Here is a 25,002-nt window from a genome sequence, read left to right as displayed (position 1 = left end):
ACTGAAGTAGCTTAGTTATGTTTTTTTTTTTCTATGGAACTCCTGATTAAAATATCCCAACTTCGAGCATGTATGTCACGCATACAAGCGACATCATAGTTTGTTAGATATCTTTTCGGTTACAGTATTTTCATTAATTATGAGGCATGATGAGGAGTTGGAAAGAGATAATTTTAATTTCATACATCGAAAGGGATAATTAAACCAACATCACTGAATAAAACGAGTAAATTAATACAATTAGAAACTCTTATATGCTGTTAGTGACATAACTGCCATAATATGTTCCTAGTGTTTGCAACTGGTTTGTAGCTCAAAGAAAATTAACTGTTCATTATCTTAGATCCATTGTCTTCTCAAAAATATAGACTCAGTTATAGTCTACTGCATATATAATTAATATAGCATTTCTTATAATAACTTATTTCTTCTTGCTTGGGTGAAATGGAATGGGGTGGTTCAGCTGCCTTTTTTGCTCAGAAAAGACTAAAATTGTTACTATTATAATATTTTTAAATATTTTAAATTAGTATGATAAAGGTATTTGAGTTTTTGAGAAGCTCATGAATGCTTCATGATGGCTATGATGTTGATTATGTAGCAACCATCATAACAATGACATTTCTTTATGATAGATAAGGACTGTACAAGGAAGTTTATGACACCATTAGAACCACAAAATCATTGCTGAGGAATATGGCAGTATCCATATTAATGGGGAAATATGTAGCTATTAAAACTACCCACCCAAATATATACACAAACAATACAACAATATACTTACATAATAGTAGTTCAATGACCTCATATAGGAAACAAAAAATATAAGAACATCCTTCTCAAGAGAGAATTAAGATAGTACCATGAAAAAAAGGAAGTAAAGTCCCCAAACTACAGTCTGAGGCTCTGAGCCTCACATATGTCTACAATTTTTAAGTAAGTCTAGCCCTAATTTAGGTTTAGGTCTTGCCTTCTTATAGTCTTATTCTATCTCATGGGTATCCTAGGAGTATGAAGCTAGTGCTTCCAATAAAATAGATGGTCACTTATTTCCTTGCTTTTCTTAATGCTTTTCTAGCAACAAAGTTTGACTGGAAACTGCAAAACCTCCCACAATCATCACTTGCAAAGCTACAGTCTGGGAACAAAAATTGCCACCTACATTAGTCCCTACTTTACTCCATATTTGCCCTGAGAAAAAGCAATGTATTTCTCCATATAGAAGTTCCCAATTTATCAACCGATAAAACCTTTACAAGACTTTGCACCATAAGACTAATAGAACCCGATAAACCTAACACACACACAGAGAGAGAGAGAGAAAACAAAAACAGATCAATTAGCAGTGTTTCTTTTGTATTTAAATATGTTTTATGATAATCTCTTGGTATGCTGCACATCGATGCCACATTGGAATAAAATATCACCATTGAACCACTTTCATGATGCTACGCGCATCTATTCTATTTTAATTCGTGTACATGCTAATTAATTTATACATTTGGGTCCTATTTATGTGTAGGTTAGGGTTCACCAATAGAACCCCTAATACAAATTTAGAAAAAAAAAATAAATATTTATAGCCACTAATTACTTCTATGAAGCTAAATTGAATTAATTCGATGATCGATCAGATGGTTGAGAGAGCGGTTCAACATTTATCCCTCTTAAAACATGTTTCTAAGGCTGCTAATTCTTAATAGTCAATACCCATGAACCACATCTCATTTTGGTTTAATTATGAAAGAATGTCGATGCTGCGAAGAAGTTTTACTATACATTTGCTGATTCGTTGCCGACATGTTTTAGCTATCAGGAGTTCCATTGCTGCATGCCAAACAGATTTATTAGAACATAATAGTCAGTGAGCATTACTTTATACACAGGCTAAAGGGTAAAAATTACTTGACCACAAAAATAAGAGATCAAGAAGTAAAATTAATGCATCAAACAGACCCTGATTAACAAATAGCAGGCAAAGCAGGGACTGGAATTTAAGTTGTTGGACAGAAGAGGGGCAGCCTCAAGGGTGGGACCATGGAAAAGCACTTTTGGCCCGTTCTTACCTTCTCTACGAAGTCAAAAAAGTCCAGATGGCTTGCATTGGGAGAAACAAAGCAAGCCATCTGCAACAATGACAGCACCACAGCAACTTTAGACTTTGGAGACTCCAAGGCTCCTCTGCAGCGAATGGGTGGAGAACTCAAGAGTAAATTAGAGACAAATAAGGGACAAATAAAGTGGAAAAGAATATAGAAAATAGGAAGCAAAGGTAAGATATTAATCAACTTCTTGTTTTTATTTTTGTTGATTCACATGTTTTCATGAGTAAATACTTTCCTTCTCTGATTTATAAATTATCTTTTATCATAATAGATTTGGGCTAAAAAGGTGAGAAAAGAAGACTGTCAAGTCACTGTATAAAAATAGTTCTTCTGTTAAAAACAGAAATATTAATTTTAGATTTCTATCAGTTATAATTTTAGCTTTTTGTTGGAGACATGCATGCTAGTTTTTATTATTAGTACTTCTTTCATAGAAAAAAATACTAATCTATTTTCAAATAAATATAAAATTATCAAATTTACTGCCTTCGCTTGCAAATGTGGTTGTATATTTTGTTCTTTCTGTGAATGGATATTAGAAGAGGCTAATCTCTATCTTTCCACTCTATACCTACTCTTTCACACTCTCTCTAACTGGAATCTAAACCCTACATCCTTGCTTAGCTTTCAAAGGTATACTGGTTGATAGTATTGTTTATATTTATTGAATTGGATGATTGAGTTACTGAAGTTGGTGTGCAGCACTAAATTTTCCTCATTGTAATATTGAATGCATTTTTGTAAAAGGTGAGTGAATTAAAGTAGGAAATCAATAGAATTAGACATGACATTATCGCCGCAAATTCTTCTTGATCTACTGCAATACCATGCAGCAATTGCAACATGTTTAAAATTAGATCATAAGTTATTTTTTGGAGGCTCACATTAGTATGCCGACCAGAAAAACCCAATCATTGCTGATCGTAACAAATAAGGACTATGATTAAACTGCAGGTATGATATTTGGATGAAGCTCCAGATTGAAATAAATGAAAAAATCACTGACATAAAATTGTAAACATGATAAATCTCTCGGATCATTAGGCCTGCGAGAACATTCAATCACCACCTTATTAGCCATCATATAAGTGCATGCTTATAGTCTAGATTTTCGCCTTATATAAGGATTTTGACTGTATAACTACAATGTCATTCTAAGGTGCATGTATGCAATAGTCAATCTAGATCATTCTCCAAATTATGTGGTAGGGTTCTAGATCTAGGTGATTAGGACCTAGATCCACCTCTTACAATAGAGACTAGTAGGTCCCACAAAATTATAGGAATGATCATTCTTTAGTAAACTTTTTAATTAATAAGTGTAAGACTAGATAAACAATAGGGAGGAGTGAATCTAGATTGTCATATGTGTAGGAAGTTCTTAGAAATAAAACCAAGACCACCACTAAAATTATTCACAGTAGAACTACTAAATAAGAGAAAACAGGAGAAACCCTCCTCATGTATACCAAGTGATATAAGACAGCAGGAGAAAGGAAAGGTGCACTCATTTTGTAGGAGAGTTCGAATTGATGGACAAGAGTGCAGGGCTCTAGGCATAAAAACATATAGCATTTAATTACCTTTAACAATCCCCACCTACACATGCCTCCAACCAAGAACTCGAATTTAATGCATTCACTGCTCCCAACTCTTTCTCTCTCTCTCTCTTCCCCCACCACCCCACCACCCCATCTATCTTCTTGCCCTGTTAGCTTTTGTCTTTGTTCTCCTTTCTTCCCCTGTTTGTTCTCCCATTCTCCCATGGCCTTCCTTCACTCCATCTCTCCAATAAGATCTTAAGACGACGTCCAGGTATCGCAGAGAATTCTGTGCCTTCGTCATAGTTCATCACTCCAATTTTACTCTTGTCTGGAGGAGTTGATTCAGTTCTTTAACAGACTCCTCTCTACCATCCTTTGGAGGTGGAAGCTGGAATAGAGAAGCTGTAAGAGGTGGCCACCTTCCTTCTTTGCCGGGCCATTTAGATTCTGAAAAGATATTTGGCAGTTGTGTGTTTAGAAAACAGGCAGAATGGAAAGGGTTGTTCTTGAAAGGCTTGATCTTGGAAGATTTTTTGTGATCAGAAATTCAACATTCCAGGTTTGATTCTGTTTTCATCTATTACTCTCGCTGCATGGAGTATTTTTCCCATGGAATATCTTTCTTTCTGAAAAATATGAGAGAGGGAAACAGGGGGATATTCTCATCTGGACTTTGAACTCTTCTATTGGTGAATTCCTTTCCCTGAAAGAAGAGAGAGAGAGAGAGAGAGAGAGAGAGAGAGAGAGAGAGACTTTTTGATTTTTTTGATATCTCATTTGGGGGTTATAAGGTGTGAATGACAACAGATTGGATACTTTTCAAGTTATGATTTTTGAAGGGATTTTGCTATCCTTCCACATTTTAGTCTTGGTTTTTTACGGATGTAAGTTGAGTGCCAGAGCAACTTCTTGAAAGTGGGGGTTGAAGACTCATCTGAGTTCCATCCTTATGATGTCGAAAATGAAGTCCAAAAGGAGTAGCTTTTTGGTTCAAGTTCTCATCTTGGTGTTAATTGGTGGCTCAAAAAGGTTGGATGTTTCAGGCCTTGGGTCCATGTCCTCCATTGCTGTCTCCTATGGTGAGAATGGCCCAGTCTTCTGTGGTCTGAACTCAGATGGGTCTCACATGGTCACCTGCTTTGGTGCTGATGCTTCTGTAGTCTATGGTGCCCCTTTCAGACTTCCCCTCCTTGGTCTCACTTCTGGTGATAGCTTTGTCTGTGGGCTTCAGTTGGACACCAGCCAACCTTACTGTTGGGGGAGCAACATCTATGTGAAGATGGGCGTGCCTCAGCCTATGGTGGAAGGTGTGTCCTACTCTGAGATAAGCGCCGGCGACAACCATCTCTGCGCCCTTCGAAAGACCGGCAAGGGAACTTATAGGGGCATTTCTTTGGTTGATTGCTGGGGCTACAACATGACTGCCTCCCATGAGTTCAGGGGCGGCATTGCGGCGATAACTGCCGGCTCGGTGTTCAACTGCGGGCTGTTTGCCCGCAATCGGACGGCATTCTGCTGGGGCGACGATACCGGGAGCAGTGTCATAGGCCTGACCCCAAGGAATATGAGGTTCCAATCAATCTCAGCTGGTGGGTTTCATGTGTGTGGGATCTTAGAGAATTCTCAGGTCTTTTGCTGGGGGAGGAGCTTGGAAATGCAGCAGTCGTCTTCAGATGTTTTGGGCCAGGGGGATGTCAATATGGTGCCAATGTATCCTATGGTTTCTGTGGTTGGTGGGAGGTTTCATGCATGTGGGATAAAGAGCCTTGATCATGGAGTGGTCTGCTGGGGGTTTAAGATCCAGAATAGTGTTCCCCCACCCAAAGAGTCAAAGGTGTATGAGATTGCAGCTGGGGACTACTTCACTTGTGGTGTCCTTGCAGAGACCTTGCTGAGGCCGCTTTGCTGGGGCACCAGCGGTCCCTGGTCGTTGCCGATCGCAGTGTCGCCTGGAATCTGTGCTTCTAATCCTTGCGGCCCGGGGTACTATGAATTTAGCCATGTGAGTTTCAGGGTGAAGATTTGTAAGCCGGCGAATTCGAGAGTTTGCTTGCCATGCAGTGTTGGGTGCCCTGAAGGCATGTATCAGTCTACGCCCTGCAACTTGACATCCGACCGAGCGTGTCGATTCAACTGTTCCAGCTGCGCCTCGGCAGAATGCTCGCCTTTCTGCTATTCAGGAAAGAAATCCAAGAACCGGAAAGTTGTATCTCTTCAAATGCCTTTCATTTTAGGGGAGCTTGTCTTGGCTGCGATCGCGGTAACCTCGGTTATGTTAATTGCATGTCTTTATGTTCGATATAAATTGAGGAATTGTAAATGTTCGGATTCTGAATTGAAGACTGCAAGGAGCTGCACATATTCTTTCCATAAGGAGTCGGTAAAAGTTAGACCCCACATGGAGGAGCTGAAGATTAGGAGGGCTCGGATGTTTGCTTATGAGGAGCTGGAAAAAGCTACAGGGGGATTCAGTGAAGAATCAATTGTAGGGAAAGGCAGTTTCTCGTATGTTTTCAAAGGGATCCTGAAGGATGGAACTCTTGTTGCAGTTAAGCGAGCCATAAAGGCATCTGATGTGAAGAAAAACTCTAAGGAATTCCACACTGAGCTCGACCTCCTTTCAAGATTAAACCATGCCCATTTGCTCAACTTGCTTGGCTACTGTGAAGAAGGTGGTGAGAGGCTTCTAGTATATGAGTACATGGCTCATGGGTCCTTGTACCAGCACCTCCATGGTAAGGACCCTACTCTAAAAGAGCAGTTGGGTTGGGTTCGTCGGGTCACCATTGCCGTCCAAGCTGCACGGGGGATAGAGTACTTGCATGGATATGCTTGCCCGCCGGTAATTCATAGGGACATCAAATCTTCAAACATTTTGATCGACGAGGAACATAATGCTCGTGTTGCTGATTTTGGCCTTTCTTTGTTCGCCCCAGATGATAGTAGTGCCCCATTGTCTGAACTCCCTGCTGGAACTCTTGGCTATCTCGACCCTGAATACTACCGACTTCACTACCTGACGACAAAGTCTGATGTCTATAGTTTTGGAGTTCTTCTTCTAGAAATTTTAAGCGGCAGGAAAGCTATTGATATGCAGTATGAAGAAGGCAATATAGTAGAATGGGCAGTACCACTGATCAAAGCTGGAGATATCTCAACATTACTGGATCCAGTCCTGAAACCTCCTGCAGACCTTGAGGCTCTTAAGAAAATTGCGTCCATAGCATGCAAGTGTGTAAGAATGAGGGGAAAGGACAGGCCTTCAATGGATAAGGTGACAACCTCCTTAGAGAGAGCTCTTGCTCTGCTGATGGGAAGCCCATGCATTGAGCAACCGATTTTGCCTACTGAGGTGGTGTTAGGGAGCAGTAGGCTGCACAAAAAGGCTTCCCAGAGATCTTCAAACCAGTCATGTTCAGAGAATGATACTGCTGATGCTGAGGACCAGAGGTTTGAGTACAGAGCTCCTTCATGGATAACATTTCCAAGTGTGACGTCGTCGCAGCGGAGGAAGTCATCAGTGTCTGAAGGGGATGTGGATATGAAGAACTTGGAAGGCAGGAGTTTGGCAAATGGTGGAGCAGGAGATGGTCTGAGGTGCTTGGAGGAAGAGATTGGGCCAGCATCACCACAGGAGGATCTTTTCTTGCAGCACAACTTTTAATGGTATGACAGTGTCTGAAAGAATGAAACTTCAATTATCAATCTAAGGGTCATTTAAACATTTCCATAACGATGTGGTTTTCGAATTTCAATTCTGGAGGACGGTCCGGCTCATTGATAAGCTGTTTTAGCAAGAAAATGATGTGCGTATTGCTCAATCCAATCCTTGCGGTGTTCGGTTGCTGCATCTGATTGCACTTTGAATGCTATTGTCGAAACTCTTGGCTGCTCATGGTTATGGCATAAATATCCATGCTTTCAGCTTTGTTTTCCAGCTTCTATTGAAAAACATTAGAGGGCATTGTTTATTTGTCTTTCCCCTATATAGCAGGTCAATTATATTTGCACCGAAATTGATTGCAATCAGATGTCATGTTTGTATATGTTCCAATCTCATCAATTAGATTTTGCTTTTGGTAAATTTTCTGATTTGAATTAATTCTGTCCATGCACACAAGTGTATAATATCTTTCTTAGTTTTTTTTGGCCCTCTCTGCATTCTAGAAGCTGCATCTAAACAGTGGTTGTTGAACACTGGTTTGAAGCGATGGTAAGTATCTTTCAGGATGTTTTATGTAAACTGGCTGTTTGTCTGTGAGTTGGGATCTTCTCCAGTTTGGTGTAGAAGTGTCTATTTCTGTTTATGCTCTTTTTGGTGCATGTTTCTAACTAACAGATGGGCACGGATGCGTACCGTTGGAAAGATCATGATTAATGAGGCAGATATCCTTAGGAAAGAAAAAAAGGAGTTGGTGATTGTTCTTGAGCCATGATGTTCTTGTATGAATTGTTATGGGATGGATTGGGTTTCTACCAAGAAAAATGGGAGCTTTGTTAGAATAATTGGACAAAGGAGGTTAATAGTTGTAACCTGAGAAGTATGAGGGGAAAGATATTATGCATATTAGTTACCAAGGAAAAAAAAAACAATATGGACATTGACACCAAGTATCCACCATTCAGCTTCATGTAGATTGTTGAGGTGTGGAGGGATGAGTTTTGGTATGGAAACATTGCTTAGATTTCTGGGGGAAAAAAAACAGAAGAGTTTGATTGGAACAATTGCAAAATGGAAACAGAAAAAAATCTACAAGCAGTGACTGGTGGGTGGTCATAAGAATGTTTGAACCAATAAGGTGGATTTAGAAAAATAAACCAAATAAAACAGTAGAAAAGATTTCTTGGGAATAGCTGGAAAATGAAAAAGTAATGTCGCATTTGTAACTTTGCATTACATTCAAAACCATTTTTGGTGGCTTTGGAAAGTAGAATTCATTAAAAATATTAAAGTGAGATCAGGTGCTGGAAGGGTGATTTGCAAATGTATTGGAAACATTTACAAGATTTTGATAAAGAAATAATTCATAGAAGAAGTAGCTTGGGGGAAAAAAATCCATAGTAATACGGAAATTGGAAAATTAGAAAAAGTCGTACAAGGGCTGTAGTTGGATTATTTGCACAATATTTAGAAGGTTCATAGATTCTGCAGAAAAATATTAATAATAATCAGTGAATTTAGAAAAATAAAAATCATTAAAAAATGATGAGTTTTAGAAAAAAAGAATTTAGTAATAAAAATTAGTGATTCTTAATAATATAGAAATAAATTTTATTTATAAAAAAATATTGTCAGGACCAAACCAGGGAAAATCGAACTGCCAAAAAAATGTCTTCAAAAATAAAAATATTGTTAAATGACGGATTTTAGATGAACAGAATTCAGCATAAAATTTGGTGATTTAAAAAAAAGGGAAAATAAAATTATTCATAAAAAATAATAATAATTAATAAAAGTTAGGAAGTATGGACCATAAGTTTACAAGATCATTGCACTACGACTAAACTATAAAAATTGTTGCACTTAACAACTATGAAGCTCATCAATAAAACATTATAACTATTTAGATTTCGAGCGCTCTTATCCGTTGGCTTTAATTTTAAAACTGGACCATATGTTTATGAATCACAGCTCTGTCCTTCTTAGGTCGTGGCCAGTATAAGTTGGAGCAAGAGTTGTATCTTGCAAGTGTAAAGTGATTTTCTTGGATTAAAAAAAAATGGCGCGAACCCTCTTGTGTAGAAAATTTAAGGGAATTATCAATTAATTCATCACAAGCTGCTTTCTTTTATCCACATAACGAACGACTGTATTTCTCTAACTGGCAGCTTCCATTTTATTGCACTGAAAATTTAAAAAAGTTCTTATCAAAAAACAGAGAGAGAGAGAGAGAGAGAGAGAGAGAGAGAGAGAGATCTGTGAACTGCATAAAGTGTTGAAGATATAAAAGCAGGATCACTAATATTATGCAGAATATATCATCTATCACCCTAAAGTTTTAAGAATACTGGTTTGAATACAACAAACTTGCACCTCATTTACATTATTTCTCTGTATCAAAATTCTAAACTACATTTCCTTGTACAGTCAGGTGCTGATTTATTGCATCTAAGATTACAAAAAGAATGTCTACTATAAAAATCACATGAAAAAAGTACCCAGAAGAAGCAACAATGTACAAAAATGATCTAGCTAAATATTACTCATCACAAGACAGTTAAGTCCCTGAAGAATTCCTTCCCCTTTGCAACATCCCTCGGACGTTCTCCGGCGCTTACAACTACAACTATAATTTTAGATCAACAACCTAAAACTTCCCCGAAAGAAAGGAGAAATAACACAATTTAGGCTGCAGTGACTGAAAATTTCTGGTATTAAAATATCTGCATTATAGTTAACAGCTGTTAGCTGGTTGGCACCTTACTCTCCATAGGAGGTCCCCTGTTCATTCCTAGATGGTGGCAAATAACCACCATGTGTCACAAAAAATAAGGGCTGCACTATGGAGCATTGAATTTATATAAAGCACATAAAAGTGATTGCCCCTTGATGAATCCTGAAATCAGTTCTTGAACATAATTAAATTGCACTCGAAAATTGAAAAAAAAAAGAGATAAAGGCTGTTGCATAGGCAATGTCTTAGAACCTGTAAGCAACTAAAAAAAAACCCAAATGCAGAATCATCAATCTATGATATCAAAGTACTATCCTTCTAGAGATTCAAAACTCCACATTTTCTTTTAAACTTCTTTAAAATGTGCTACTACAACTATATATCTCACTTTCGATTGATATTAAGAATGGATCAGTAAAGTATGTTTGGGCTTCATCCATCCTCTAGCTGTTCAGCATGAATGGCAACAACATTCATCAAAATTGCTAACAATGTTCTGCTGTGGGTCCAGAACAAAGTTGTGGAGGCAGTCTTTTTCAGAAGAAACTGCAAAACAATACAGTTGTTATCTTCTATTTTTAAGCTTAATTTCCCATCTCAACTAACTCCCTTTAACCCTTATAGGCAATGCAGATAAAATACATGTTACATAAAATGTTCATCAGGTGTAAGATTTTAAAGTGACACATTACCTGTCACCATGCATTAAAGATAACTAGCTAGTACACCATCCTGTCATGACATGATACAGAAGCTTTTGACTTTATACTGGTGTATGATTTCAAGAGGTAATTTAACTATGAATTCTAAGAGACTGAAAAAAATTAGAAAAAAAACTGCAGAAACAAAAATAATCTAGGATTGAACAAAACACACTAAACCCATTCTGCGCCAAATTTAAGATAGTTTAAGAATTAACCTGATAACTAACGCTAGAAAATGAACACAGTCAAGTCCAAATTGCGAGATCCCTGGGTGCAGTTGTCTCTGTTAGAAACTTGACAACATCCCCTTTAGTGACCTCCTCTTTCTTTAGATAAAGATGACGAACCTGGGCAAAGAAGGACATGGTAACATAATGAATAAAGAGGTAAGGTAAGATATGCCACAACCAAAAATATTTAAGTATTATTTATAAACATACATTGTGAAGAAGAAATTAGGCAAAAATAAGAAGCAAATGGATATTTTAAGGAAACTCGTCTACCTGAGGACAAACCATACTGTAATATAGTTAACCAGTAACAATCATCTTCACTACAAAATATAAATTGGAACTAATCATCCAAAATTACAATTCTTAATGCTTCAAAAAAGTTGATACAAAAAGCAAGTTCACCAATTGATAAATAGCCAATACAGCATTGGCAATAAACAACTAATCAATAGTCATAGAAACTGATAGCTTTCAAGTAAAAGCAAAGGGCCCGTTTAGCAATATAGTAGATCTGGAAGGATATGAGGAGAATGCTGGGAGGCTGCAGGTCCAGATCCTCGCAGGAAGGGATAAAAGGAGCTCATGAGGTCTTTCCCCCCCTTCCTATGGGACCGGGACCTCCAACCTCCCCGTGCTCTCCCTCCTTGTCTCGCACTCTCTCCCTTCCCTCCCTCTTTGGCCTAGCCTGACAGATCTTGAGTAAGAATTATAACCTGCCTTTTCAACCTGTCCAATACCTTGACAAGTTACTTATTTCAGAAGATAATCCAATGCTTACCAGTTTCTCTTTCCTCTTCTTCCCCTTTTTTTTGTTTTAGGTAGGGGCATAAACCCAGCACAATCTATAATAACTACAATGCTAGTATCAGCCCAAACAAGCTAGAAAAGATCAGGAAACAAATCAGTGGTCCAGTGCATAGGCTGATTGGAGGTTGCTCCTTACCTGCTTATGGATATACAAAACTATGCCCCCCTCAAGAAAGAAGAAAAAAAGAAAAACTGAAACAAAAAGAATATATAGCATTCCTCACGAGGCCACCAAGGAGAGCAACTACAATGCGGAGAAAGATATGCCAGTTTCTTGACCTGACATGAAGGAAAAGGCATAACTAGTGGACTATCTATCTAAAAATTTGAAACAGAATCTCTCTCTCTCTCTCTCTCTCTCTGTATGTGTATTATATATATATGCCAGTTTATATCCCTCGTCCTGCCTCTCTTTTCACTCTCATATCTAGCAGCCAGAGATGCCTATCTTTCTGTGTTTCCCTTCACCTTCTTTGTTTCCTCTTTCTTCTTTAACCGTGTCTTAACATTTTTTCTCATTCAATGACGATATATTACATAATACCCCCATGGCCAGTCCCCCCAGATTAGAAAGGTGAAGGGTTGATATCATGTTGATAACCTGTCATAAAATATGTCAATAACTAAGATCCCTAAAGCTGACCCTACATAGTTTGGAAAAGGCTTGATAATTATAATTATGATTATGATTTATTACAATCTATGACCTTATAATATGGATGAGAATAGGCTGTGTCTGGGTTGAATTCAACATGTATTGTCTAAATATTGTCCAGAGGATTTGACTATCCAAACGGAAAGCACGGACAAGGAATTAGAACTATAAAGATGGAAATGAGCTGGGAATTGCAAAGCACAAGAGACAGCTCAACAACAGACCATACAACATTATTCCTCGCAATAGCAAGATAAATATCGATGACAGGAATATATTGAAGTTGTTCTCCTCTCCATAGAGCATTGAATCTCTTCTATCTTCTTCTCTCCTAAGATATCTCTCTAATCTCTACTCTTCTCTCTCATACATTTTTTACTCACATCATGTGGAAGAAGATCAGGTGAAATCTTTACCAACACATTTCAATCAGATCTTGTGCTAGTTGATCTAACTTTAATTGGTCAAGAAAAAAAAATATAGCTAAGAACTAATATTTTCCACGCCAAATATCAATCTACAGGGTCTGACGTGCAGAACAATTAGGTTGAAGCCAATCAATAGCATGCTGTTCGTATCAAGCAAAGCACAACTATATGTTCCTCACATTTAAGAAGAAAAAAGACAAGTTTTTTTATGAACCAACAGTTCTGTATAACCTGATCAAGAAGCAGAGAGATGAGTTGATCAGCAACCTTCTTGGACAAACCCTTCTGTGGTACAATCTGTAGCTTGGCACACTTGGGTATAGAAACAATGCAGTTAGCTCCTCAGAAAGAAGATCCTGGTCCTTCGATGGAGCCCTTCATCGGCCACTCTTATTTCTTTTCACTCGCAGCTCCCGCCTCACTCCTCCCAATCTCATACTAGCTTCACCAACGGTCAACTCCTCCCACTCTAGCTTCACCAACGGTCAACTCCTCCCACTCTAGCTTTCCACATTACTCAACCTAGGGTTTCAAAAGAAGTACATAATCCCAAGAAACCCTAAACCCTTTCGTTCTTGCTTCTGATGTCTTCGCCGGAGCCACTAGCTGGTAAACCCCGCTGGGGCTATTGGATCAAAAACTCTGCACCGAGCCACCCTCTGATATCAATAATTTTTTAAAATTGATTTCTAAATATAGCTGCTAAGCTGGAATTTATCACATCGATCAGATTTCATCGTAGTGGACGACTTGCTTGTGGACAAAATAACTAAGTTGCGGTGATCGGGAGAGGTGGCAAAGAGCAAGTAATGGCGATGCCGAGGAGGTCCAGGAAGGGGAATTTGTTCGGCTTTCGGCGGTGAGGTGGGACAAATGGCTCCAAATATAAATATAAATGAACATGGCGAAGGGGCCGGAGTGTGGAGGACACCATGAAAAGATCTCGAGAGAGTTGGTGACGGGGACCATCCAATCGAGGAACACGCCGGCAATGAGGTTGAGGAGGGGTGGTGGGTGTATCGAGAATGGCAGAGAGGTCGGAGAGGAGGCGGCGGAAGGAGGGCTTGAGGGCTTGGTCTTTGTGGGAGGGTGGTTTTTAGGGGAAAACAGTGAGTGGTAGGGTTTAGGAGGGCGTTGGGTCGAGAAAGAAAGGGATGGAAGCCAACTTGAACATGAGGTGAAGTCCTAGTTTTTTTTATAAAAAAAATTTATTTATTTTTATTTTTTTTAAGTATAGCAGCACCTCCTGCAACACGTACTTACATGAGTGCAATTAATAAAATCAAAAAAAATAATAAAGAAAAAAAAAATAGCCGTTTAGTTCTCCTAAAAAAAACCTCTAAAATATTGAGCCACAAAAGAGGCTATTCAGTCGGCCGTATGTAGGGCATGCCTCGCATAGAAAATGTCCTCCCACATAGCTCTAAGCTCAACTTCAATAACAAAAGTGTTGAAGATCTACCGGCCCCTGGTCACTACAAGCCTGACATTGTGGTCCTTGATGACAAAGCCATACCTCCTACTTCCTTCTCCAGCAATACTGCCATCGAAATTCACCTTAAAAAAAGCTAGAGTGGGGCTCCTAGTTGTTTCGCTTCTATTTTCATATTTTATAGAACCTAGTTGAAGCTAACTAGAAATAAAATATCTAATTACACATGATTGACTTAACTAGAGATTGCAGTTCATCAGGACGATGAAAGGCTAACATATGCAACTTTTTGCAAATTAAATTGATATTTTTTATACGGATTTGTAGAAAGTGATAAGGGAAGACCTTATCCGCAATACTGTTATATTATTGAGCATGGAATGCAAAAAGAAATTATATATCCACTTTTTTTTCTTTTTGAGATTAGTTAACTAATATATACTAATGAACACTCAATAATCTGCATGTTAACTTTCTGATTGAAGACCACGATAAGACATCCATCAATTGTCAGTGTTTCTTTCCAATGTTTTTCATGTCAAATAAGGGGAGGCATCCCATCCACCAATTGGCAGTAAGAAATTTATTAATAATTAGAAATATTGAGAAAGAAAAAGAGATAAACTTGTCCAACCATGTCAAGCAGCGGGAGAGGATCCAGCCTCACCCAAATCCCACCAATCAAAAGCCTCCTTTCCACCAGTCCTAGATGTCCCCCCATCTCCATGCCTCCATCCCCCACATCCATAAACTACATCATTCTCCACTCAATCCCGCAAATACCTTATCCCTCCTATCTCCCCTCGCGCCCTCTCTCCATGGCCACCACCTCCCTCCAATCCCTTTTTCATCCCCACCACCACTCCTTTACCTCCACCCCTGACTCTTCCCTCTTCCTCAAACCCGCCACCACCCCAACCAAACTCCTCTCCAACCTCTCTTCCTCCTCCATCACCACCACCCCATCCTCTCCTATCACTCCCACCACCACCACCTCCTCCTCCTCCTCCTTCGCTGTCATCGCCCGTCACCTCGAGGCAAGCGACTTCCGGCAGGCCGACGAGGAGACGCGGCGCCTCCTCATCGCCCTCGCAGGCGACGCCGCGCAGAAGCGCGGCTACGTCTTCTTCTCCGAGGTCCAGTTCATCGACGCCGCCGACCTCCAGGCCATCGACCGGCTGTGGCGCCTCCACAGCTCCGACCGCTTCGGCTACAGCGTGCAGCGCCGGATATGGGAGAAGTCCCGCCGCGACTTCAGCCGCTTCTTCATCCGCGTCGGCTGGATGAAGCGCCTCGACACCGAGGTGGAGCAGTACACGTACAGGGCCTTCCCGGATGAGTTCATCTGGGAGCTCAAAGATGATACTCCTGAAGGCCACCTCCCACTGACCAATGCTTTGAGAGGGACTCAGCTTCTTGCTCGTATATTGACGCACCCTGCTTTTGAGGAGGAGAGTTTAGAGGAGGAGGAGGAGGAGGAGAAAGAAGGTGAAGGTGGTGAGAAGGATGTGGAGAAGGAGAGGCCCAAGCCTCTGAGCAATACAAAAACCTTCAAACCAGATTACTCCTTTTAAACATGGTTTTGAAGGTCGGCAGCCTATTTTATTTTAAATAAGCCTTCCATGGCTGTCTAATTATTTCCATTTCCTTTCTTTTTGGTATTTTCGTTCTCTTAAACATGGATCATGGGAGAACTTTGCTGGCTGTTAATGGGTTGTTGCATGTTGCATGAAGTATTAATACATAAAATGTCATCCAATTACAGAGTTCTTAGCGTCATCTTAGGCTTCTTTTTTTGTCTCTATACTTGTGAGCCGGATAGGTTGCAACTCAGAGGTCAAGGGATAAACACTCCATACTAATGAGGGAAAGTCTTGTTCACAAAGATGTGAGGTTGTGACTTGTGAGGGCTTATCCTACGTGACGAGGGTCCTCGGCGCTGTGCGGGTGCACCTCGAGAGGGATTCTTCTGCGGTGATCGATTGGATTCGGGGTGCGGATAGACACGGTGACGGTCACCCGCTCATCCTAGAGACCCGGAGTTTTGCTCAGAAGATGGATGTTTTTCGGACAGCACATGTGTACCAAAAGGCGAACAGAGCAGCTGACTGGGTCACCTCCTACGTCGCCCGGCACTCCGGGGAGTTTCTTTGGACATCTGTAGCTGATATTCCCACCCTTTTGTACTCTTTACTTTCTTTGGATTTGGCTGGATGTACTCAAGCTAGAGCTATATGAATTTGCCGTTTTTCAAAAAAAAAAAAAAAAAAAAAAAATGTGAGGTTGTCGGGGGCCGAATAAGCTGCAACTCAGAGGTCAAGGGATAAAGACCGTGATAAATGTTCCTGTCGTACTACTGTGCTTATTCCTGATGAAAGCGTAGAGAAAGCACACGGACGAACGGATTTATTACCCATTTTTATCCCGGCAGTTCACAAAAAACCGGGTCGGGATAAGTTTAAGGATATGCTAAGGTTTACAAAGTATATTCCTTGGAAGCATTCACAACATTGACATGATGGATTCTGAGCACGAAGACAAATACTGATGCAGAACGAATCTTCGTAGCACTCCAGATACTGTTCACGTAACTGGTATTTAAGATTGGTGCCCATTCAACATTTTCCATACAGTGAGTATGATATGATACAAAAAAACAATTCTGCCTTCCTTCTTAATCCCATGTTGGCAATTGCATGGTGGAATAGAGGTTTGCCTTGATGATTTTGTTACATGCAACGAAGAAGCACTGTGTTTTCTGCAAGAGATTTAAACATGTGGATTGGCATTTACACCAGTAATGTTGCGTGGAGCATGTTCACCTCGAGGCTCCTTCTGTTTGACCAATTGTTGTCAAAATATCTCCTAAATTTTTTTGCTGCACATAAAAAAAAAGAAAAAAAAAAGTTAATCTACAGTTAGTACGCTGTGATTTCCATTACATATAATGCACAGGTTTGATGCAATCAAAGGGATTGCTGCCACTGCCAAATTAGAAAATTGATGCATTTTTTGGAAGAAGTTTCCTGAGGGTGCTGTTTAGACTCCTGGCTACCCTTTCCGCATGATATCTCGAAGGCCTGAGGCATTTACCAAGTGAAGGGGCAAAGAAAGACTGAAGAAGTTGGGAGGGCATGGAGGAAGCCGTTGATCCCACTCCTATTCAAGGATGCTAGAATCCATAAAAAATCGTTGAGTTTTAGTGACCAAGAAACCTCAGGATTGTGAGAGAATATAGGCAGCTTCCATTCAAGGGAAGAAAAACCAAATTATAATATATACAAGCTCTAGTTAAACATTCACTACTTAGTCGCGCACCACCAAAATGGTGGCAGATTGCTTGAACTTCTTGTCCCTTTTAATCAGCCATATTTTTTTATTTGGTCTAACAAACTATCTACTTGTTAAGGCAGCCAGCCTTCTTGAAAGAAACTTCATTCTAAGTTTTTTATATATAAGAATAAAGAAAAATGTGTGCCAGAAAGCAAAACCTGGTATGCACAAGCATGTAAACTCACATGCTCAACCTTGTCACAGTGCATCGCATGTCATGCACACGGGCAAAGTCTCCTTGTATGTTGATGTGAACCATCGCATGTAAGCATGGCCTCCCTTTGTGTAAACAAGCATGCCCCTGGATTCTGGAAAGCCAAAGAGAAAAGAAGCTCAACGAACATTTTACGGTAACGTGCTTTATATGTTCTCACTCCCGAACATTCTTAACAAGCAAAAGATAGATATAAGCAGTTGAGTCTAAAAAATAGTAATTTACAAGTATGCAAGGCTAAAGGAAAGGAAAAAATTTGCAGTTGATAAGGCAACTGATGCATTATACGCCTTTTCACAAGAACATAAGATGTGCCAGCAAAGTGAATTAAAAAGTTGGGATCGATATTTCGCATCATAATTATAAAACAAATGCAAAAAATGCCAACAATTAGAGTACCTGATCTTCCAATTTATAATGTGCTACTAAAACACACTATATGATAAGTTAATAGAAACATTACATGATCAAAAGATTTGGTAAAACCTACCATTTTTGAAGTATGGATGATACATTTTAAGCCCTTAGATAATCCTAACATATCTCATATCTGCAACCCAGGAGTTCGCAAGCCTGCAGTCAGCATATAATAATCTTCGCGTGCTAAGTATGCTAGTAGAGAGTATTTAATTCCTAAGTACTCAGGCAAACTATTTCATTCATTTAACTTGAAGTAGAAAGCTTGCCTACGGCAATGATCCACAATTAAAATTTGTTCTACAATGTCATAGGCTTGTGTCAGGGATTGGTACTTGCTTTCTTAATAAGCAAACCTTATTCATTGATCAAGAAACAAAGGAGATAATTTTGTCATACGAATTTCATAACACATATCTTTTAGTTATTTTTTTCCATCTATTTGCCCCATATAAATCATACAAAAAGAACCATGACTAACATATTATAAATTAAGATTTTGTTTGCAATCCTATTTTCAAGAGTCAGATCTTGATAGTCTCTATATATGCCAGTAGCACAGAAATTCATTTAGTACTTCATATTTTAGAAAGCTCTTCTCCATTAAATAAGCTGCTCAAGTGTGTGGGCCCATACCGAGAGAACAATGAAATGCTATAAAGGTGACTCAGATTATGCATTAAAAAAATGGAAAAGAAACTATACCACATCCTTCGGTGCATCATCAACAACTTCAGCAGGTTGATCTGCTCCAATGCTAGAAAAACATCCACCCTTGCAGCTCATATATCTCTGCAGACTAAATAGAAACAGCAAGTGCTATTCTTGTCAATATCATCTAGTCACAGAGGCCCAAATATATCATGCACAGTGATAGCATCAACTATAACTGTAAGGCACTCCATCGAAAAGCATATATCTAAATACTAGTTTTTTATAAAAATATAGATAAAATTTGATAAACATACGAAAGATGCCAGAAACTTTAATCATTTTAGGCAACAAACTCTATTACTGGAATCTATTGTCTATCATATATTAAAGCTAACTGTTGGTGGTGTTCTGAATTGCAGATGTCTAGCATTCCAATGCATTACAAGAAAGTTATATATCAATCTGACTCTCTACGAAAATTTGTTACCATACTTTTCAGATAAGGCATGAACTGTGAATATTCTCGTAGTAATTATTATTGTGATCTTTCAGTGGCTGCCATTTCAGTTTTATCCATTAGAGATCACAAAAATTAGAACTCACTGATAGTTATTTGATCATTTACTCACTGAGTTCAAACCCAGCTTAATATATCACATTTGCTTTCGGGACGAACTTGAATTCCATGTTTATATTATTTTTGATGATGAAGTTTGGTCACACAATCCAATATTTAAGATGATAACTATTACAACGAAAATTTGTTACCTTACTTTTCACACAAGGCATGAATCATGAATTTTCTCATAATAGCCTAACGTTATAATTGAGATCTTGCAATGGCTACCATGTTCAACTTTATCCTTAGGGGTCACCATACTTGGACCTTCAAACCCAACTCGACAACTCACATTTGCTTTAAGGATGAATTGGAATTCCATGTTTATATCACTTTTGACAATGAAGTTTGATCACCCAATATAATATTTAAGATTATAGCAATAACACCAATGCAAACATCTAAGAAAATAAGGGAAGATTAAGAAACAAGGAAAGTTCTAAGATATCGCAAATTGCTAATTTCTTTATGAGAATAAATCTCTAAGTCTGATCCATAGCCAGCCACCACTAAACTGCTACATTATCACGAGCTAAATTAGGTAAATATGCTCTACACTTGCTCTAATCAACTATAAGACACCCAAAGACAGGCATGCCTTAAGATCCATTAGATTGAAAAGAAGGTAATTATGCTCTACACTTGCTCTAGTCCACCATAAGACACCCAAAGACAGGAATGTCTTAAGATCCACTAGATTGCAACAGAAAAGAAAAAAAAAAAAAAAAGCAAACAACAACCAAACTCGCCCAAAAGTTTAAGATTATAAACAAGATAACAGAATGACATTTTTCTAGTTGCTTATTTTAAAAAGAAAAAAATGCATCGTTGGAGACGTACAGGAACTGAATAGAGACTTCTCAAAACTTAATAATTAAAGTATTTTCTTTTAAACTTCTATTTTTACACACTTTTCTGCAATTCGTTGTAAATAACATTGTGATGGTGTTTGGGGGAAAAATCAATAAAATAATCAGAAATTGTGATATTTTTTCTAGGATCAGAAACTTACAATTCACATTTATTAAGCACAAGAAGCCTGTTTGGAACACATGATTGCTTCTTCGACCTGCATGCTGAATTACAGGATTCCCCCTGCCTGCCTTTCATGTGAGGTTGTTAGCAAATTTCCCAAATGTTGCTGTCACTATATGTTACGGTAATAAAAATTGTCAGAAAGACTCTTACTTTCCAATGACAATATCAATGCCTGTCAGCCTTGCTTCAGAACTTAGTTCCATTATCCCTGATGTCAAACATGCAAAAAAATAACTGCTAAAAGATAATAATTCTATCCAATACCCATAATAACAATAAGGTACAAGCAAAAAAAAAAAACTTGGGCTTATGTGGGTCAAAGAAGATGATAGGGACTCTCAGATACATTCAAGGGAAGAACATTTAATACTAACATGATCAGATACAAAAAGATAATTGCTCATAATTGTAGGCATATTCTTTATCTAAGTTCATGCATATTTTTTATATACATAATGTCAAACACCAAGTGCTGTATTATTGTTGAAGACTGGAAGAAGAAATAGATTATAGTGAGTTACCTGAAAAATTTGACTGCAAAGAAAAGCAGTGATGAAAGTCACTTGCATATGCATTCTCATGAACCTGAAATATTTATATCACTTTAAGGAAACAATTTACAAGATCCTAATTCAATATTTGATATGCCTACATAGCATAATTATTCCAAGCAAGGTTGTCCAGCTAGAAACAAGAAAACACATGCAATCCCTTAATCATATAGTTGTGCTTTTATCCCCACAAAAATCATGAGATAAGCTTTAAAAGATCCATAACTTTTTGAGAAAAAAAGAACGAAAAGAGTATTCATGGAAAGCAAAATACATACCACACTTGCAGAATTATGACGGCACCTTCCAGCACAGAAATCAAAAACACTAGCATAAGTGCCTGAAAGAAGACAAGGTGGAAAACATGAATTAATGATGATAAAAGGCCTCCTCTCAGCAAAGAGGAGTTCTAAATGTGTATACAACCTGCAGTAATTGGTTTGGCTATCTTCACTTTCAGCGCAAGATCTTCCATTGTCTGCAAAAAGGACTGAGCGTGTTCAAACAAAGGCCTCAAATTTTTAATGGTAGCAGTGTGAATTTTGAATTAAAGAGAATACCCTGGATGGATCTAAGCAGCACGATACACAATGCTCATATGAATTGCAGCACTGTGAAACAAGGTTGCACCCACTGAAAAATCAAATGCCTAATTCAGCAAGTTCTCTATTTCAGTCCAGATGGTCATGTCAAATATCAGCTCATAGCCAAAAAACTCACTGACAAGAAAATCGCTGCCCTATTTCAGGACAGCAGCGAGACAATGAATCAACTGAAAGGGCAGTACATACATAGCCTGCAAGATTATAAGTTGATTAAAAACAGTTGTTGAATGGATAAGTCATGGTGCAAAACCAATACTAATAATTTTCCTATAAAACGACAATCATAGCCAAACAATTTGTATGTATGAACATTACAGGTGTACTTGAGCTGAGCTTCATTGAGCTTGCATCTGATCAAACTTGCTTTGAAATTAATTTCAAGCTTGAACTCTGAAATCAAGCTAGACTTGTTTACTATTCTTGCAAGCTCCATTTGAGTTTCAAATCGGCAAAAATGAGTCTAATTGAACAGTTCGATAATCCTACATTAGGCTCAAATAAATCTGCGCTTGAATCAAACTTAGTTCAAGATTGGCTTAACAATTAATTGTTTCAAAGTATTAAAAATTACTAATTAAGTCTTAACCCAACGATCCATTATCCATATAATATAATATAATTAACAATTAATTGATTCAAAGAACCAAAAATATAGTAGTCGAAGTCTCGATCAAATGGTTTATTATCTATATAATATAGAATATATATATATATATATAATATTTTTGAGCCATATCGGGATGAGCCTGGTCAATTTTGGCTTGGCTAGAAATTAAATTCAAGCACATCTTGTTGGTTCAAGCTTGATTATTTGGATTTGAACCAATATTGATTTGAGCTTTTCTCAACCCAAGCTCGAGCTGCTCGGCTCATTGATAGCCCTAATTAACATATGCTTAACGTGTACATGTATATGTGCATAGTTCACAGGTGCTTCTTTTCCCTGCTGGCGCCCATAATTATTGCACAATATAAACAGTGAGAGCAGTACAAAGTTGGAGCTTTACCATTATCATCTGATAGTAAGTATCGCCCTTGAATAGTATTCCTGCACACACGGTTCTCTGGAAGACCAATGTCCTTCCTGAAAAAATTAAACTAAAATTTTCAACAGAAACCTGTTTCTGTATTATAATAAAATCTTTTTCTTGTATTATCATGTTGTGATAAAAAATGAAGGGGATCCAACATGCAATTGGAGAAATCACTTAATTATAATATGTATACTATTAATTCTTTTCTCGTGCAATTATTGAAACTTCAAGACCCTGGAAGAAGATGACTGAGAAATGGGAGCATAAAAATCCAAAAAAACCACATGTAGAAAGATTGCAGGTTACATTGACTAAGTTAGCATAAGTACAAGAATTAAAATTGAAAGACCGCAGTTGCACAATTCATTTCAGCACTATAAAACCTTAAACAATAAAATTTGCTGCTTCAATGTGTAAATTATTGTATAGAAGCATCAAGGAAAAGCTACTGTGTCTCTCAGGTCATTAGGAGTCCTGCTTCTTAATGTGCACACGGTCTGTTTATTCATTGAAACATATATTGTAGGAATGTGTCTCTGAAGATTTCTACCTAGACTAAGATGTGTATAAAAGAGAAAATCATGTGACAGTAATAGTAAAATATCGCAAGAAAGGCAGGTTAAAGTTTGTTGGAAAGACAAATATAGAAGACTAGGAACTTACTCTCAACTACAATTCTTATACTGATCAGGTAACCATATATCCACCAAGGTGTTCAACATCAAATAGCAGCAGTTGTTATTCCAAAAGCTTTTGTTGGCCGATATACTTATTTATCTTGAGAGGTATGTAAAAAGAATGGAAGAGAAAGGGCCTTGCTTCTCTGTCTTTTATCTTCATATTACTCACTGTATATACTTGTGTGGGAGTTCCAACATTAATTACTAATAAAAGTCTTAAGCTAAGTAACAGTATAATGTTCCAAGATCGAACTTACTGTATGAACTTACACTCAAACACATTTCTTCCACAGATCTTGTAGCTATATATCCACCAAGATGCTCAACATTAAGTATCAGCACTTGTCATCATGCAAGCTTTTGTTGGCTGAATTGCATATTTATCTTGAGAAGCAATGCAAAACAAAAGAAAAAAGGGCATTATTCATTCCTCTGTCTTTGACCTGCAAGTTGTGCATAATTTGTAACGCACAAGCAATCCAATCCAGCATCTAATACTAATATATGCTCTAAACTCACCACATTTCTCAGGCAGTACTATTTTTCCCACTAATATCCTTTCGTATTGGTAATCCTCTCTTTGTTTCAGGGCCTTCTTCCAAGTCAAAAAGACTTATAAAAATCAAAGTTCTAACAATAACTTTGATCACTATGGCATTCACAACGACGGGTGAGGTCCATGAATGGAGACTGGATCAGCTTATGAATAGATTTTTCTTTCTCGTTAAACCATGATGCGAATTCCCATCCTCTAGACCCTAGGTTCAATCTTTCTACCAAAATACGAACTTTGACCCCAAAACTAACACAAGATTCCACAACATTCCATAAAATTTCACTTTTGCCGCCGCGGTTCGGAAACACCTCTTCACAGATTTCAGCGCTTGAAACAAAGCAAGGACAGAACGAGGGGGTGAAATAAAGAGGTAGAGAAGGAGATGGCGATCCACTCACCGGATTCCGGAGATTTTGGACGGAAAAACGAAGGCAATGAGGATCCAAAGGATCGGAAAGAGAGCATCTGGGAGGAGATCGCGACAAGATTTCCCCATTTGGAGATGCGATTCGAGGAGAGCGGGTTGGGGCTTAGGGCTCCGAAAGCAAGAGATTTGGGGTTTTGGGTAATTTTTCCCTTCTACAAGGGAGAAAGGGAAATCCGTCGGCGGAGGCGATGGTTTAAGGGAGTTATCTGTAATAAGTACATTCGATAGGGGGATTTGTTTGAAACATTGGAATATCAATTTTGAACTAGTCTCGGCAACTGGTTGCCGGTGTTAGAACAATTATAGCAAATGCATTCTTACATATATTCCCTTATGGTAAATAAAATAATGAATAGAGTTTTTTTGCATGAATACTCTCCTAAATATCGAATTTTTCATGAATATCCTCTCCAAATTGATATTTACATGTATACCATCTGTCACGACCCCCGCCCCGTTCCCGGCGGGCCGTCGCGACGGTCCTAGGGTGCGGGTAGGCATAAGGCCACCAGCCACCACGTAGAACCCTACTACCTATCAATCATCCATAAATTCTGAAAAATTTTGGCAT

The 25,002-nt window shown here is 38.4% G+C and overlaps 3 protein-coding genes and 1 long non-coding RNA gene across 7 annotated transcripts; 2 read left to right on the top strand and 2 right to left on the bottom strand.

Moving 5' to 3' along the window:
- The first annotated feature begins 3,601 nt into the window (after positions 1–3,601).
- CR4 (crinkly4) lies at positions 3,602–7,733 on the top strand. The gene has a single exon (XM_008801842.5). The coding sequence runs from the start codon at positions 4,599–4,601 to the stop codon at positions 7,311–7,313; it is 2,715 nt and encodes a 904-aa protein (XP_008800064.3). The 5' UTR covers positions 3,602–4,598; the 3' UTR covers positions 7,314–7,733.
- A 1,859-nt stretch (positions 7,734–9,592) lies between these two features.
- Positions 9,593–14,086, bottom strand: LOC113463237 (uncharacterized). 2 transcript variants are annotated; one of them, XR_005514884.2, is made up of 3 exons: positions 13,103–14,052; positions 10,964–11,095; positions 9,593–10,590 (listed from the first exon to the last, which is right to left on the bottom strand). It is a non-coding gene; the product is annotated as an uncharacterized LOC113463237 (long non-coding RNA). The 2 variants fall into 2 exon arrangements; XR_003387125.4 differs by having other exon boundaries at positions 9,593–11,095; positions 13,103–14,086.
- An 881-nt stretch (positions 14,087–14,967) lies between these two features.
- Positions 14,968–16,082, top strand: GUN4 (protein GENOMES UNCOUPLED 4). Its single transcript, XM_008801817.6, has one exon. The coding sequence runs from the start codon at positions 15,029–15,031 to the stop codon at positions 15,875–15,877; it is 849 nt and encodes a 282-aa protein (XP_008800039.2). The 5' UTR covers positions 14,968–15,028; the 3' UTR covers positions 15,878–16,082.
- Positions 16,083–17,821: 1,739 nt separating this feature from the next.
- Positions 17,822–24,610, bottom strand: LOC103714522 (glycosyltransferase family protein). 3 transcript variants are annotated; one of them, XM_088720147.2, is made up of 13 exons: positions 24,403–24,607; positions 22,742–22,818; positions 22,050–22,124; positions 21,850–21,925; positions 21,690–21,762; positions 21,556–21,607; positions 21,408–21,469; positions 21,100–21,163; positions 20,729–20,786; positions 20,553–20,639; positions 18,973–19,066; positions 18,341–18,423; positions 17,822–17,944 (listed from the first exon to the last, which is right to left on the bottom strand). In XM_088720147.2, exons 1-12 carry the CDS (start codon positions 24,498–24,500, stop codon positions 18,385–18,387), a joined length of 855 nt encoding a protein of 284 aa, XP_088576273.2. In that variant the 5' UTR covers positions 24,501–24,607; the 3' UTR covers positions 17,822–17,944; positions 18,341–18,384. The 3 variants fall into 3 exon arrangements, with proteins under 3 accessions (XP_088576273.2, XP_026663415.3, XP_008800023.2); XM_026807614.4 differs by lacking the exon at positions 18,341–18,423 and having other exon boundaries at positions 24,403–24,610; XM_008801801.6 differs by lacking the exons at positions 18,341–18,423; positions 22,050–22,124 and having other exon boundaries at positions 24,403–24,598.
- Between the last annotated feature and the right edge of the window lie 392 nt (positions 24,611–25,002).

This window comes from Phoenix dactylifera, chromosome 4, assembly GCF_051530095.1.
Source record: "Phoenix dactylifera cultivar Ajwa chromosome 4, Ajwa_hap1_PhDact_Kaust_v1.1, whole genome shotgun sequence".
In the NCBI taxonomy this organism is placed as follows: Eukaryota; Viridiplantae; Streptophyta; class Magnoliopsida; order Arecales; family Arecaceae; genus Phoenix; species Phoenix dactylifera.
The sequence above is the reverse complement of the archived record's forward strand: the minus strand, read 5'-3'. Positions and strand labels throughout refer to the sequence as shown.

What these genes read in the sequence shown, in the direction of transcription:
- CR4 (XM_008801842.5), top strand. Translation starts at nt 4,599, where the DNA reads ATGATGTCGAAAATGAAGTCCAAAAGGAGTAGCTTTTTGGTTCAAGTT.
- GUN4 (XM_008801817.6), top strand. Translation starts at nt 15,029, where the DNA reads ATGCCTCCATCCCCCACATCCATAAACTACATCATTCTCCACTCAATC.
- LOC103714522 (XM_026807614.4), bottom strand. Translation starts at nt 24,500, where the DNA reads ATGGGGAAATCTTGTCGCGATCTCCTCCCAGATGCTCTCTTTCCGATC. An exon ending in GGGCAGCGATTTTCTTGTCA is followed by an intron (nt 21,763 to 21,849) that starts GTGAGTTTTTTG and finishes TTGATTTTTCAG; the next exon opens with TGGGTGCAACCTTGTTTCAC. An exon ending in GTCATAATTCTGCAAGTGTG is followed by an intron (nt 21,164 to 21,407) that starts GTATGTATTTTG and finishes TAAATATTTCAG; the next exon opens with GTTCATGAGAATGCATATGC.